The 14345-nt window shown below is 35.6% G+C and overlaps 1 protein-coding gene across 9 annotated transcripts in view; it reads right to left on the bottom strand.

The window, feature by feature from the left end:
* MEF2A (myocyte enhancer factor 2A) overlaps positions 1–14345 on the bottom strand; it is a 94361-nt gene that overhangs the window by 50717 nt on the left and 29299 nt on the right. For 7 of the 9 annotated variants that reach the window (XM_069798525.1, XM_069798523.1, XM_069798527.1 and 4 more), the window contains exons 2-3: positions 6487–6685; positions 146–349 (exon numbers count right to left, since the gene is read on the bottom strand). In XM_069798525.1, coding sequence (XP_069654626.1) covers positions 146–349; positions 6487–6540 — 258 coding nt within the window. In that variant the 5' untranslated portion in view covers positions 6541–6685. Of the gene's footprint in view, positions 1–145; positions 350–6486; positions 6686–9261; positions 9285–11195; positions 11220–14345 lie in introns of those variants that run through there. The other 2 variants (XM_069798526.1, XM_069798524.1) reach the window with 2 other exon arrangements.

Raw genomic sequence — 14345 nt, 5'->3', positions numbered from 1 at the left:
GACTAAAAGCAGTAGTGTACTCTTCATGACACAGTTTTCAAGTTATTAAATACATTTGTTTAAAATATCTTAAAATGCTCTATGTTGCTCTATATTTGAAGTATTAAGGAGATAAGAAAACTGATGTGTCTTTTCAAATTGTTACCTCAACGATATCTGAGTTGGTTCTGCTTTCATGGGGCTCGTTGTATTCTGTGTATTTAAGTAGAACTTTGTCCATATCAGTGCTGGCATACTGAAAGAGTTTGTTAGAGCTGTTAAAAATGATGAGTGCTATTTCACAGTCACAGAGTACACTCAACTCATATGCCTTCTTCATTAATCCAAACTTCCTCTTTGTAAAGGTGACCTAGAGAAGAAAGAATAATGATTATTTTTTTTTAAACACATGACAAGATTTCAAGGACTATAATCAAGTATTCAAGGAATACACCAATTGAGCCTACACTATTTATTCCTACTAACAAGCGACAAAACTGAACATGTGTACAAACTTAAAAGAAGAACTGCCTATCATATTTGGGTGTCACTTTTAGGGCCAATCCTCTATATTAGACTAAGCTAAACAATTACACCTCCCCCTCCCAACTCTTCAACTGGTACAGAACTACCAAGGAGAGGGTACATAGCTACCAAGGAGAGTTAAAGTTGGTAGGATCCTCTAACCATATTTCCTTCTGTTCAGCTAACACTGACTTTCCAGGTATCAGAATATTTTCTCTGTGATGACTAGTTATTCTGTAATTAATTTACAAGTTACAACCTTAATTCTAAATATTGAAGAAAAACAGCAATATCAACGGAAGCAACACTGTTACTACATCATATGATTTCTGATTATACAAAGCTAAGAAATATTCTTATTTTGTTGCTATTAAGCCATCTGATTAGATTCACTTGTACTTCTAAGTTGTTTTCTGCCACTTGGGAACATCATGAAACGATCATTCTGTCCAATTAGAACTGCTGTGGGGAAATAAATCCATTACAGACCATCACAAAGGAGCATTTGCCCATCAGGGAAGGTGGAAAGACACTTAGTTATAAAACTCACCATCAATTATGAAAAAAAGCTTTAAAAAAATTATTCCTTTCACAAGATTTCAGTTAGTTAAGGATATAAGAGTACCAATATATTTGACATCAAGTTGAATCAAAAACAGGTCTCATGCTAAGGCTAACTTTTCTTAAATGACAATATTTTTACTAAACATCCTCTAAGTGTCTCCAAAAGGCACTTAATCTACTACTATGAAGTTAATGTGCCAAGACCTTTTAAATAAAGATGCTGTTTTCAGATCTAGCCTTTCAATCTGAGCTTCAGTGTGGAATGGAACACCTCTGTCTATGGCCATGTTCACACTCCCATATTACAATTCAAAGTATATGCCTCTGTGACTGGTAGGTAAGCAACATGCCCTACACGTTTAACAGACTATAGTCAGTATACTTCTGCAAGATAGGAATGAAGTAAAACACAAGAGACAATCAAACCTGGTTTATGGGTTTCTATAGTTTAACATGTTAATTACTTAGGGGTACATCAAGTTTTCAGAAGATGGATGGGAAAATTCTGTGTATACACATCTCAAGGCATTTTTTCCAGAGGTAAGTATTTCATGTGTATTGCTTTAATACTATGCATAATACAAAATATATACTATCCTTCCCACCACATAAAGTCTCAGAGGGATGCAGACAGATATACTAACAAGATCGTGTACACAGCATGCTGACAATAACTTTATTATTGAAACAGTATATGCATACTTTGCTCTTCCACCACAAATGTTTGCAAAGGTACTGTGGACCTGAGGTTCCTCTTCAGCTATAAAACAGTATACACGTCCATTAAAAAAAAACAAAACAAAAAAACCCCCAAAATTAAAAACAAAACAAAACACAGAGAAAACCAACAACTGTTTTAAAATGTGCCCACTCCCCCCAAAAATGCACTGTGCCTATGATTTTTGAAAACCTGGACTGTTAACACTTAGCCACAGTAGGAATGCAGGTAATAAACAGAAGACCTAGAAAGATGAGAATATGCCAAGTCAGGCATATTATGATAACCATAGTTCCACATAAGTTTCTGTGCAGTGTTTCGAACTTGGAAACTTCTTAGTATTTAGAAACCACTAATCTGAGCCTTTTATGAGACTTGAATAATCCATGTTCAGATGAAAAGTGAGTACTTACCATAACTTTTTTATTCAACCCTTTTAAAGCACGTTTGATGAGAAGCTCCATTAAGATACAGCACTCTCTGAAACAATTTTATGTAGGAGTGCTGCAACACATTCAAGGTTCAACTAGGGTAAGCATATCTTTTTACCTACTTATTGTTTAACAATTACATTAGTGAGACAAGATGCCAAAAATACTGAGAGACTTTACCTTAATGCATTTTGTGTTAGTATTTTATTTTCAGTTATCAATTCAACAAGTTGACCAGGTACAAGTGTAGGTTTTACTGGGCTGCACTTTTCCCAAATGCAGGTGAAAATTTTACTACCTACATATAATACAATACAGCTGCTTTTTAAAAACAGATCTTGTCTAAAGTCTCCTAGTAGTTCTGTCACTTTACACATGCCTTCTTTCAGAACACTTGGGATTTATTTATCCTACCTTGGATGGGACATTTAGAATCACTTTGTCTGGATTCCTCTGGGGATTTGGGGAAACTGTGTGTTTTTTAAATTGCTGTGTTGTTCTTCTGATACTTCAATTACAAGATACTTAAGAGATTATTACCCAAGTATAAGCAGGTATAGACAGGTACTACTGTTTAGTTTTTGTCGGGAAATAGGCATCATAAACAAGATGTGTGTGTTACATTACTTTGAGAAGTTATTAAAAATACTGAAAGCTTAGCTCCACTGAGGATGCATACGATCCTGGACAAGGGATTTTAACTCCTCTACTGAAATGTTACCTTTCTCACCTCTTGGAAGGCTATTTTACTTGTGAGATTTTTTTTTTTTTACTTTGAGATTCTTAGGTAGCATCAATTTTTCACTTTGTGCTTGGGCAGTGCTCAGCACAAACCCCACTACCACTGGAGTCCAAGGCTTATTTTAATGCACATAGATTATTATAAACTCAGTTTTCATTTAAAACCTCAGAAAGCAGAATATTAGTTCTGCAAATTTCTCTTTTTTCGTTGTTTTGTTTTGCCATTTAGCACACCATTTAGGACCACACTAAAGACAAAAAGATGTGCCCTTATTGCAGACCAATAGCCTCCTCAACACTATTCTAATATTGCTTAGCAAAAAATGGGTGAGGAGGAGAGAGCAAAGGCAGCAAGATTGAGCTCCTTTGATATCTAATTTACTGTACTTTATTCTCTCCAGCTTAATGAAGATAAATGTCCTACGGCTCATTCAAGCAGATAAGACTGCTTAATTAATAATACAATGACAGTCTCATGACAATTGTAATCCCCCAGAGTAACGCTCTATATATTCTGTTTTGAGCTCACACACAATCCCATCAGAAATAAGATGCTTCTGATAAAACAATAGCTTTTCTTCCCACATAAGTTATATGAACTTGCTCTGCAGGCAAAGGTCTATCCCATTCTACTCATTCTCAAACCAAAAAACCAAACCACCAGACTAAACATCTAAACAGGACATCATATGCATGTTCACGAGTGACAAACTAACCAGCTACGTATGCCACAGAAAAACTAACAGAACACAACTGAACTATACTTTCTGTTCAGCAAAACAAACCCTAAATGCCCTCCTTATCAGTGTCAATGAAAAAAATTCTAAAGAGTAAATTAATACCTAATAAATATGCAGTGCATCAGGGAATTTTAGTATGTTAAAACTCTATATATTAGCTACCAAAACCACAGGACACCAGTGGAGTTGAAGAACACCATCAATACCTCTACACATAAACAATTTGGCTCCACTAGTAAAAGCTATTTTATCTCTTTAAAACCTTTTAAAAACAAGATGCAGTATGTTATCATCTGAGTTTCCACAGAAGGATAAGGCAAGACTAATTCCATTTTTAAGTTAGAGCTTAAAAGCCTCTTCCTAGTCACTAAAAAAAGCAAAAAAAGTGCTAACAAGAAAACAGCCAGAAACAAAACTTAGAATTTAATCCCCATATTTTGCTTCAGTCACACCAATGTACAAGTGGGCTAAAATTTGATACAAATGCACTAATACTCCTCCTCTCCATTGTTCCAACCTGAACAATGAGATGGAGATCAAAAAAAGAAAAAAACCCCACAAACTCCAAAACTCATGTCCTCCTGAAAAAAAACCACCACACCAAAGTCAGGCTATAGTATAATGGTATTTGTATTTCAAGCAGAACAAAAATCAAGGCTGTCCAACTTAGTCTAAGTAAGTTAGAAAAAGGGGGGAGAGGGATCAATTTCTACCTCTTCAACACATCTGAAGTTCTAGAGCAAGATCTGAAAGAACTGAAGTTATTAATTCATCTACTTTTACTATGTATACTTAAGACATTTATCTACATCAAACATACAGTCACTGTGTGATTAAAGCTGTTCAAACACAATACTTGGCTTTCTCCCAAACTCCAATAATACTTTTTTAGCTATATATAGTCTTCTCAGAGTTTACATTGCTTTAAAGCAATACAGGGAGAAAAGAAATCTTGATTTCACAAACAAAAAACAATGGGCTCTGAGCTGATGTGTGAGCAGCAAGACAGGCTCATGGAATTCTGACATTAACCCAACATCAAGCTGGTGCTCAGGACCGGTTAAAAAAGCAAACCAAATACTGGGAAGGGAACAAACATCAGTACGCCACTATAAAAGTCTTTGTTTCGCATGCATCTTGAACACTGTGCAGTTCTGGGTCCCCTCGCCACCAAAAATAATGCAGCAATACTCAAGAAGGTTTAGGGAAAGTAGCAAGAAAGGTCAAAGGTCTGGAATAAATTCTGTATTAAAACAACTAAGTAAACTAGGGTGCTTCAGCCTGAAAAAGTTAGTTTAAGAGAAAAGAAGAAAACATGGCAGAGGTCCACAGAGTACCAGGGAAGATGGACAGACTAGATAAGGAGTGAGTGACTGCTGCCTCTTCCACACAAGAGCTAAATAACTAGCAGAACCATGACAAAGGGTAAGTGAAAAGGTATTTCTTTAAACAACAGGTAACAGACCTATAGGAAATCCTAGCCAAAAGATGTTGTAAATGCTGCAACTTTATAAGGGCTCAAAAGATAACCAAAAAAGTTCACTGGCAGGGAAAACAAAAAAACCCCACCTCCATTAATGGTTACTAAATATACGGAAACCACATCCAGCTCAGGAAATCCCTGAGCTAAGAATAGAAAGCTAGAAGAGGATTACAGAGTAGCCTAACATGTGCATCTCTGTCCTACACTTATTTGCTTATGACCGTCGTTGGACAAAAGATATTGGCCTAGTGGAATCTTTGGTCTGACCCACTATGACTATTCTTAAAGATTTTAAGTCATTCCAACAATCCTTTTCCTTAAAAATGGTAGCTTCCAGATACCCCGCTCAACATTTCAATATACAATTAAAATTTTATTTCTTATCTCATTTAGCAATTTAGAAGTTAAGAGGAAACACTACTTCTACAGAGTCATCAATTTTGGTACTTTTCATAGAATCATAGAATGGTTTGGGTTGGAATGGACCTTAAAGCCTTAAAGATCATCTAGTTTCAAAATCCCTGCCATGGGCAGGGACACCTTCCTCTAGACCAAGTTGCTCAAAGCCCCATCCAACCTGGCCTTGAACACTTCCAGAGATGGGGCATCCACAACTTCTCTGGGCAACCTGTTCCAGTGCCTCACCACCCTCACAGTTCACAGGACACCTCTTTATTAGGGCAAGAGCAGTCAAATAAGGAGCTTTCCCTGAAACAGTGGGCTTTTGAGTACTCATCCACTTTGACTGACAATTTTTAAAGACTGTTGTAGCAAACAGCTCTTACAAGGACTATAACTCAATGCTTTTAAATAGAATCATGTTAACAAAATTCATTACTATATACAAACCACTGTGGATCATTGTCCACAGCTATGTCAAACTCCTCTGTCAAAGACGCTGCAGCAAATACTTTTACTACATCCTTTCTGAACTTCTCATCCTTTCTCTAACTTCATTACTAAGTGTTCCTAGTCGCTATCAGATCAAGTAAGGTGTCTGTTTCAACACGATCCTTCAGCCTACTGGAAGTACAGACTAGGGTACCATTTAAATAGGAATAGCAGTTTTACAGTGAATTTGACTTAAAGTAGTAATTGATATTACTTATAAATAACAATTTTCCCCTCAAACAGTAGTAAAACCACTAAGATACATTTCTTATTTGTATTCTGGTAATGCCATCTGTAGATACATAAAGACAAAGCACAGCTTTAGAAGAGTGAATTAAGATGAATGTATTCAAAGTTTCCATGCATTTTTAGGATCACTGATGAACTTGTTCATGCAGATTCCTTGTTTCTCACCTGTCTGTTCCGTTCATCCATTATTCTTGTGATCTGTATTTTCTTTCTCCCCATTTTCAGCCTCTTCTTGCTTTTGCTTTGCAATCCAGAAATATACTAATCCAAGAAATGTCACTCTTCAGTATTCTAACACATGATACAGTTTTCTTTTACTTTGTCTTCAGCTTGAGAAAAGGTTCCTATTTCTTCTTATAAGCACCTAAAAATAAAATTTTGAAAAAAATTAACTTATAAATTACAAAAGAGGAAGCATCCTTAAGCACATGTATAGCCATAAAACACACGCACGCATAAAGTAATTTCAGTGAAGAACCAAGTATTTTCATTAGTAAAATATACTACATACATACTGTGTTCCAATTAAATAAACTCCAACTAGTTTGCTAGATTCTACCTACAAACTAGAGATTTTAAATTACTAGTAATTTCATACACTTTCAATGGGATGTCTTAAATACAGTTGTCAAAGGAGGTGGTGCTCGCCACTCTAAGCTTTTAGGCCTTGAGTTATCTGAGGTTTCAAAAGTTCACCCACAAAGTTTTAGTAAACTCCATTCATTATCTTAGGAAACCTTTTAGAGAACTGCTTTGTGTTTACTGTTTCTCTTCTAAAATTATCAGCATGATAACAAAACAAAATCATGAGAATATCAAGTTTCTGTTCCTAAACTAAATTACGTCTCATTTCGTAAGACAGTATTTGGGGTTTCACTGGGAAGCAGGCGACAGAGGAAAGAGGGAATATCTTTACTTAAAAGGCATAAAGACCACAGGAAATATTTTCACAACAGAACTATTTCACAGCTACCAAGACACCAATGAATAATTAAGACCTTCACACAGCTACTCTACAATAATCTATAAGTTACACATTTGCCAATAACCTATTACCAGTCCCGCACTTGTTTCATTTTGCCATATTGTTTAGAAAGGTAAAGATCCATGCAACTTGAAAAGCCAGTGTACCATCATAATATTTTCATCTGGTACTAATGCACCAAACTGACTTGTAAAACACTGATATTTAACAAACTTTAAATGCATTTTCAGTAAAAAAAATTGCTAAGCCATATTCCAAACATACTGCTTGAACCACAAGATAACATTAATTCAACAAAACTGGAGAACTACTGAAAATAGCCACTAGAACGTCAACTGTATACTAGAACGTATAAACATGAAATAGGTACACCTTATTCTATTGCCACCTAACATTCCTTAAAATAAAAAGAATAAAACCAGCCACAATATTAGCTTATAACCTCTCTAACTTTCCAACCCGAAATGTCTTTTGAAATCAAGCCTTGCATATTTTAATATGGGTGTCACAATGCCATATCCTTGAGGCCATGTGTAGAAAGTGGTGCAACCACATCACCATCAGACAGATAATAAGTAGAGACAGCAAGAGGCGATTAGTCACAGGCTACACTTCACAATACATTCAATTTACACTGCGGAAACAACCATGACATTCTGATTCAGCTTGGGAGGGAAAAAGAAAAAAAAAAAAAAAGGAAAAAAAAAAGATGTGGAGGAACATCACAAAATGAAGGGATGTCATTTTACATTTACCTGATATCAACAAAGGACTGCTTTGATAAAACATCATAGAATGCCCAACAGTATTTAGAAATAGTATACCATGGAATTTAAGATCAAATCAACACTAAGATTATGTGATGTCCATTCATCAAAAGGATAGGCACTAGACATTGTTTATACAGCAAAACACTTAAAAGCATGCATCAGCATTATATTCCTTTTATTTTCTTCAAGAAAATAATTTTTTCCAATGCACTATGAAAAAGGTATTAATAGCCAGCTAAGGCCAGATGAAGAAGCCTCTACACAACCAACAGCACACAGTAAATATTTTACATGGAAAGCAACAGTTGGCATATAAATTTATACCTTTTTTGTTAAAAAAAAAAAAACCTCACAAAACAAAACAAACCAACAAAAAACCCCACCAGGAATATCCACTGGATTCTAAGCTTCAATCCATAAAACATAAGTCAGCTGCCCCACTCTCTTAAAAAAAAATTTCAGTTCATGCTATGATCACACATTAAATTTAGTTCTGCAAAAATCTGGTTGCATTCCTTGAACATAACTAATAAAAGGGTCTCTATAAGCAGCTCTAAAAATGTATTTTCTCCTTCATTTGTGGCTTCATTTTTTAAATGTATTACACATTATTGAAACAGTTCTCTGAATACAGAATTAACAAATTCCTTCCTCTGCCTTCTAAAAGCACTCACCGTTGTAACTAGTACATACTAATAGCCACCACATGTGAGACCAAAGATCTATCTGGTCCAGCATTTTATCTGTGGCTATTAGCAAATATCACTAAGATGCTAAAGGAAGGACGTAGGAATAGAGTAAGCATATATCACTTAAAAGCAGTATTTGCAAACCATTTTCTCCAGATATTCAGTGATTTTTGAATCAGGAAATTCTGGAGTCATATATGGAATCTTTGATTTAAAGCTGTTCATCAAATAATCTTCCATAAATATTACTTTTGAATCTGTGTAAGTTTTTAGCACCTAGAAGCAAGGAGTTCCACAGCTTATTTATGCATCAGAGTAGAAGATATATCCTTTCATTTAAGCCTGATCCTGGTAATTATATTTGTTATCCACAGATTTTTTTAATTATACGAGACAGTAAACAAACAGTCATCTTCACCTTTCATGTTAGTCCTGATTTTGATACCTATATTGTATCTTCCTTCAGTTACCTTTACTCAAAACTAAAGATACCTACTCCAATCAACCACTTTTACAAAAAAGCCATGCTCTGGCCAGCCATCCTGTCCTCCTCTGCACCCTTTCCAGTTACACACTGTTCTTTCTGAAACAGAAGGACAGACAGTGTGTACAGTATACAAGATATGAGGTGTATATAAAATTTTATGATAATCTACCATAAATTTATACAGAGGCATGACAATATTTTATGTTCTACTGCATTAGGCATACACCTAGACAAATTAACTAGTTCTCAAAATTTTCCTAAGGAAACAGACCTATGCTCCAGAACACAATTTCAAAACCCCTAGAAGGGACCACACATTTTCTTCATACAGTCCCATCTCATTCACTCAGCTCTTCCACCTTTTGCAACAGATATTCAAAAGTAAGTCTATGCAGCGAATAAAATAAGGAGTTCATGGGAGAAGAGGGTAGAGAGGAAGAGAAATATGACACGAGATTATGCAGTATATATACTTAAGGATACAAAACAAGAGAAGCCCAAACATCTTCCATGAGCTAATGGAAGAAACAATAGCAGGAAAACACTATTATGTGTTCCATGTACCATCAAGGGAAATGGGAAAACTGACAGTAATTTTCACCAACATTTTGTTATAGTTTTGGGGTGTTATTTCAGGTCTTTTAAAATCAGTATGCTCTATAGGCATAAAGGCATCAACCCATTTCCCATTTACGACCTCTGCTTCACCCTCTTTAATCAGTCCACTGTTGCCTCTCATCTCAGCTCTGCTACTTTCTTCAACCTCAAGCGCTTTTCTCACTTAGCAAGTTCCAAATTCCTATTTGCATGTCTGTCCCCATCTGGGTCCAGCCTCTCCTCCCTCTCCCACAGGTTGCTATGGACACCAGAAATCTGGCTTTGAAACGCATTTGCCAAAGGCAACCCAGCTCTGAAATACAGCATCCCTTTCATTTTGAAGTGACATACAAGATGATTTTCAGAGCTAAGAATTGAAACATAAGTTCAGCAAGAGCTTAGGATCTTGACACTAACTGCAAAATCAGAATAAATCGTGCAGTAAAAAGCCACTTTTTGTGCGTGCTCAAAACATCCAAATGGGAAGTTACTACCAATGACAAACACATATTACATTTCTCATGGGAGCAATGACTTTTCCTTTTCCTAATCCTTGATCACGTCAGAGTTGGAGTTTTATTTTCTATCCTGACTAGCAACAAAACTATGTAAGATAAGATGTAAGATTGTGTCCACCACGTGGTTACATCAAAAACGTAACTAGCAAAGTTTTAATTTTGCTAAATCGTAGTTGCGTTGCAAACATACTTAGGTAAAATTCTTAAGTCACAAAGCCATTTCATCTAGATCATCAACAAACTTTTGCCCTAATAAAGGAAAACTAGCAGACATATATGAAGATCAATGCGCATTTATTTCTGAAAGTAAACATGAAACTAATGTGAAGTAACCTTGATGAAGATCCACCTCCTTAAGTGACAGAATCAAATTACAGCCACCAAAACTGCTTTACATTACTTGCATGGGCACACGGAAGCAAAATTCCCCACCCCCCAAGAAGAATTTCAGGCATCTATTAAACAAAACAGCATGAGTAAGCAGAGAAAAAGAAGGAAAAAAACCCATGTGCTTCATGATGAGCTTCAAACAGAAAGTAACATCAGCTTGCAATAATAGCAAGAAAAATTACATTTGTAGCTGTCCAAGTAAACCCCTCTATTATTGTATAAAAGTAAACTTTATTCCAAATTTTCTGGATTTATTCCCTTCCCCAGGACACGTGAAAACACCACACTAAATACTGAAAGACAACAGAACCATATGTAAAAATATACCCTCATGACTGCATATTTTCAGGAACTCAGATCAGTTGGTTTGCTGTCAACATTGCTTATGGTTTCATAAATAGAGAAATATAAGTTTAAAGCAAGGAAACTGTATCTGACCTATTTAAAAAGATTCTTTCACGGGTTCAATGGAAACAAATTATATCTGTGCAGAACTCCACAAGGTCTGGAAGCCTTCTGGCAGAAGAGGTTGGGAAAAACTGTGTCAGAATTATACTCCTTCCATTTATTTTCCTTTTTATTTCCTTCTGACTCTTTGTTTTCTTGGAACATCCATTTCACCATCATGGTTACAGGTTTACATTTGACAGTAACTGCCTCATCACAGCTCATTTACTGCAATGGACACAAAGAAATGAGTGTCATGACGTCAGATAATTTGCATGATAACTCTCAAAAGCCACAGCTGCATGAAAACACAGATCTGTATAGATGCATCTTACACTGGTACGCCTTAGGTAAGGCTTACTAAAGAGCAGACAGTAATTTTCACTAAATCAAGGTTAACAGGTCTTTTTCTAGCCTTAAAGGAGCCTGTGCAGGTATTTTTGTAGATTTGGCCCCTACACATGAACTGATAGACTGCACAACCATATCAGGGCCAAACTGCATGCTCACTGGTAATTCTAACACTTTGCATGCTTACCAAGGATGTGACCAGAATATAAATATTCCCATACATATCAAGATGGAGACAATGCCCATCACCATGTGTTAACTGTTTTACACTAACAAGGCAGATAACACAGAGTATCTCATTTTTCCATAGTACCTGTAAACATGTAAGTGTCCTTCCTCCCTGCCCCATAGCACTAAGTGGAAATAGCTAGAAAAACTTAAGAGTCAAATAATGTCTTCACCAAAATAATTAATCAACAGGCTAAAGGGCTGTATGGAGCTGGGTCAAACATGATTCTCGGACTCCACTTCGCTGCCCAGAAGTGAGAGATAAGAATATTTTCTTCTTTATAACCCCAAAGAGAATGTAAACCCATATAAAGTAAGTATACAACTCCAGGCACCTTCTTCCAAAATCCCAAACTAATTAGACAAAAAATATTCACTCAGATTTGGATCTGCACTGAAACATGTTGAAAGCCATGGGATGTTATTACTGTGCTCTAGACTTTCTACCAACCCTGCTCCAAAATTCATTGCTACCACTTTGAAGCTAGATTTTAAAATTAAGATTTCAAGCAAAGGAACTCTATCTACCTGTATGTTTGCACTTAGCAGAGATCACGCTCAGATTCTTGCTGGGGTTTTTGCAGAGGTGTGCAAAAACAGTAACAAAAATGTTTCCTACAGCCACGTTTCTATAGCCCCTTGTCACCATACATTGCTGTAAATAATGTCAAATATAAGTGTAAAACAATAGCATGGCCTACCCCTTCAAAACAAGTCTACATGTTGTCAGTTATCTCACACTTCTTGCTGTACCACAATATTAGAAAATAAATCTTTTTTCCATCCTCAGTTTAGAAGCCATTCTTCTACATCCAAGTAGAGCCTTAGAGTAAACGAGACTGGCCTCAGAGCTCCAAGGTCCTCAGCTAGCAAGTGATACACAAGCATTGTTATAAAACAATAATACAACCCTTAGCCAAAATAACTTTTTTTAAAAAGTGGGACAACATAAAAAACAGGAAGCCATAAACAATTCTTTATTGATATTCTTTTTTTATGCATCACAAAACACTTGTTTCTTTCAGCTGGGAAGAACACCACACAGCTTTGATACTAGACCATTTTGGTAAACTGTACTGCTAAGAGTGGATTTGTGGAGTTTTGCAACTAAACATGGTCCTCATTTTCCACATTAAAATCAAATCTGTTTTTGACCTTCTAGTTTGTAAGTTACACAGCTTTTCAAGTTAAGTTTTGAAGACACATTAGAAAAGATATCAAAGTATTTTCAAAAAATATGGTCTTACTGAAGAACTGCAACTTCCAAATACTATTTAAATATACTGTTGCTCAAAATGGCCTTTTCTGCCATTGTTTGTCATGCAGTAAGTCCTAAGATGAAGTTGAATACCTACATTTTCTTGTAAACAGAACTACAGAAATCTAAGCTGTATGAAAAACGACCTAAGATTCAGATGCCTGTTTTCAAAAAAAAAATTTTTATTACTCCTTGAATGCACTTTTTTTTTTTTAAAGATAGATTTTCCTGAGCTGAGGGACCAAACAGTTCAAGAGCTATCAGCATCACCTATGACAGTACATGCACTCCTGAACAATATGACAAATGTGGCCTTGTCCAGGATCAGGGACAGCCAGGAACTCTGCTCTAGTTAGCTATTTAAAATTAAATGGGTCCACATTTCAATTAAACTCAATATCCAAATATTTTTCACATTGTTACATTGCTATAAACTTTTTTCTTGGCCTACTGCTTAAGTCCAAAAAATATGTATCGTCCTATTCTGAACATTTATACTCTGTGGAAGCAAAACAGCCATTATCGAGCTATCTGTAAAAGCATACACCTTTACCACATATTTTCAAGTGACATTAAATTCTATTTTATTGTTCCCATCTATAAATTTGGTCTTGGTATTTTCTAAAATAAATTATCTTTGCATTCTCAAAAACACTTTAAAACACAGTTGGAAAATAGGATCTGGAAACTGATGCGATAACAGTGGAGAAAGAAGACCACAGAAAGAGAACTAAACTTTCAATACTAGATTAAAATCCAATTTTAGATAAAAGCAGAACTTAATATTTTAAGGAATCACAACAATTCTGTTGCTAGACTTCTACAAACGGATAAAGAAAATGACTGAATAGCAGTCTGGAAAACATGCTCTGGAGAGATTCTCAAGAAACTTGTTCCTAATTTATCACACAATTTGTCGGAAGATATGACTTTTCCATAGCATACAAAGATAGCCACAAAGAAAGATGATTCTGGACACTTAACAAAATAAGCCCCAATATTTAAAAGCTATGGCCAGAAAGACTAATTTCCTAGTGAATGAACCATAGCTTTTAGAATAACCATGTCACTTTGATCCCAATGTTAAATCTTTTGACTAGATAATCCTCCCTTTTTTTCCATTTACAGCTCTTGGAAAATTAATGAACTAGATGCAGAAATCGGAACTGAAGTTTAAATATGATTGCTCCATAACAAAATAGAAGAGTATTTGCAGGTATTTCATTAGTTTAAAACTTATTACATGTTTCATAACTTTCCCAATGACAAGCTGAAAGTGCAACGAAAACCATTTAAACACAGGT

The sequence above is a fragment of the Haliaeetus albicilla genome, chromosome 12 (assembly GCF_947461875.1).
Source record: "Haliaeetus albicilla chromosome 12, bHalAlb1.1, whole genome shotgun sequence".
NCBI lineage: Eukaryota > Metazoa > Chordata > Aves > Accipitriformes > Accipitridae > Haliaeetus > Haliaeetus albicilla.
The sequence above is the reverse complement of the archived record's forward strand: the minus strand, read 5'-3'. Positions and strand labels throughout refer to the sequence as shown.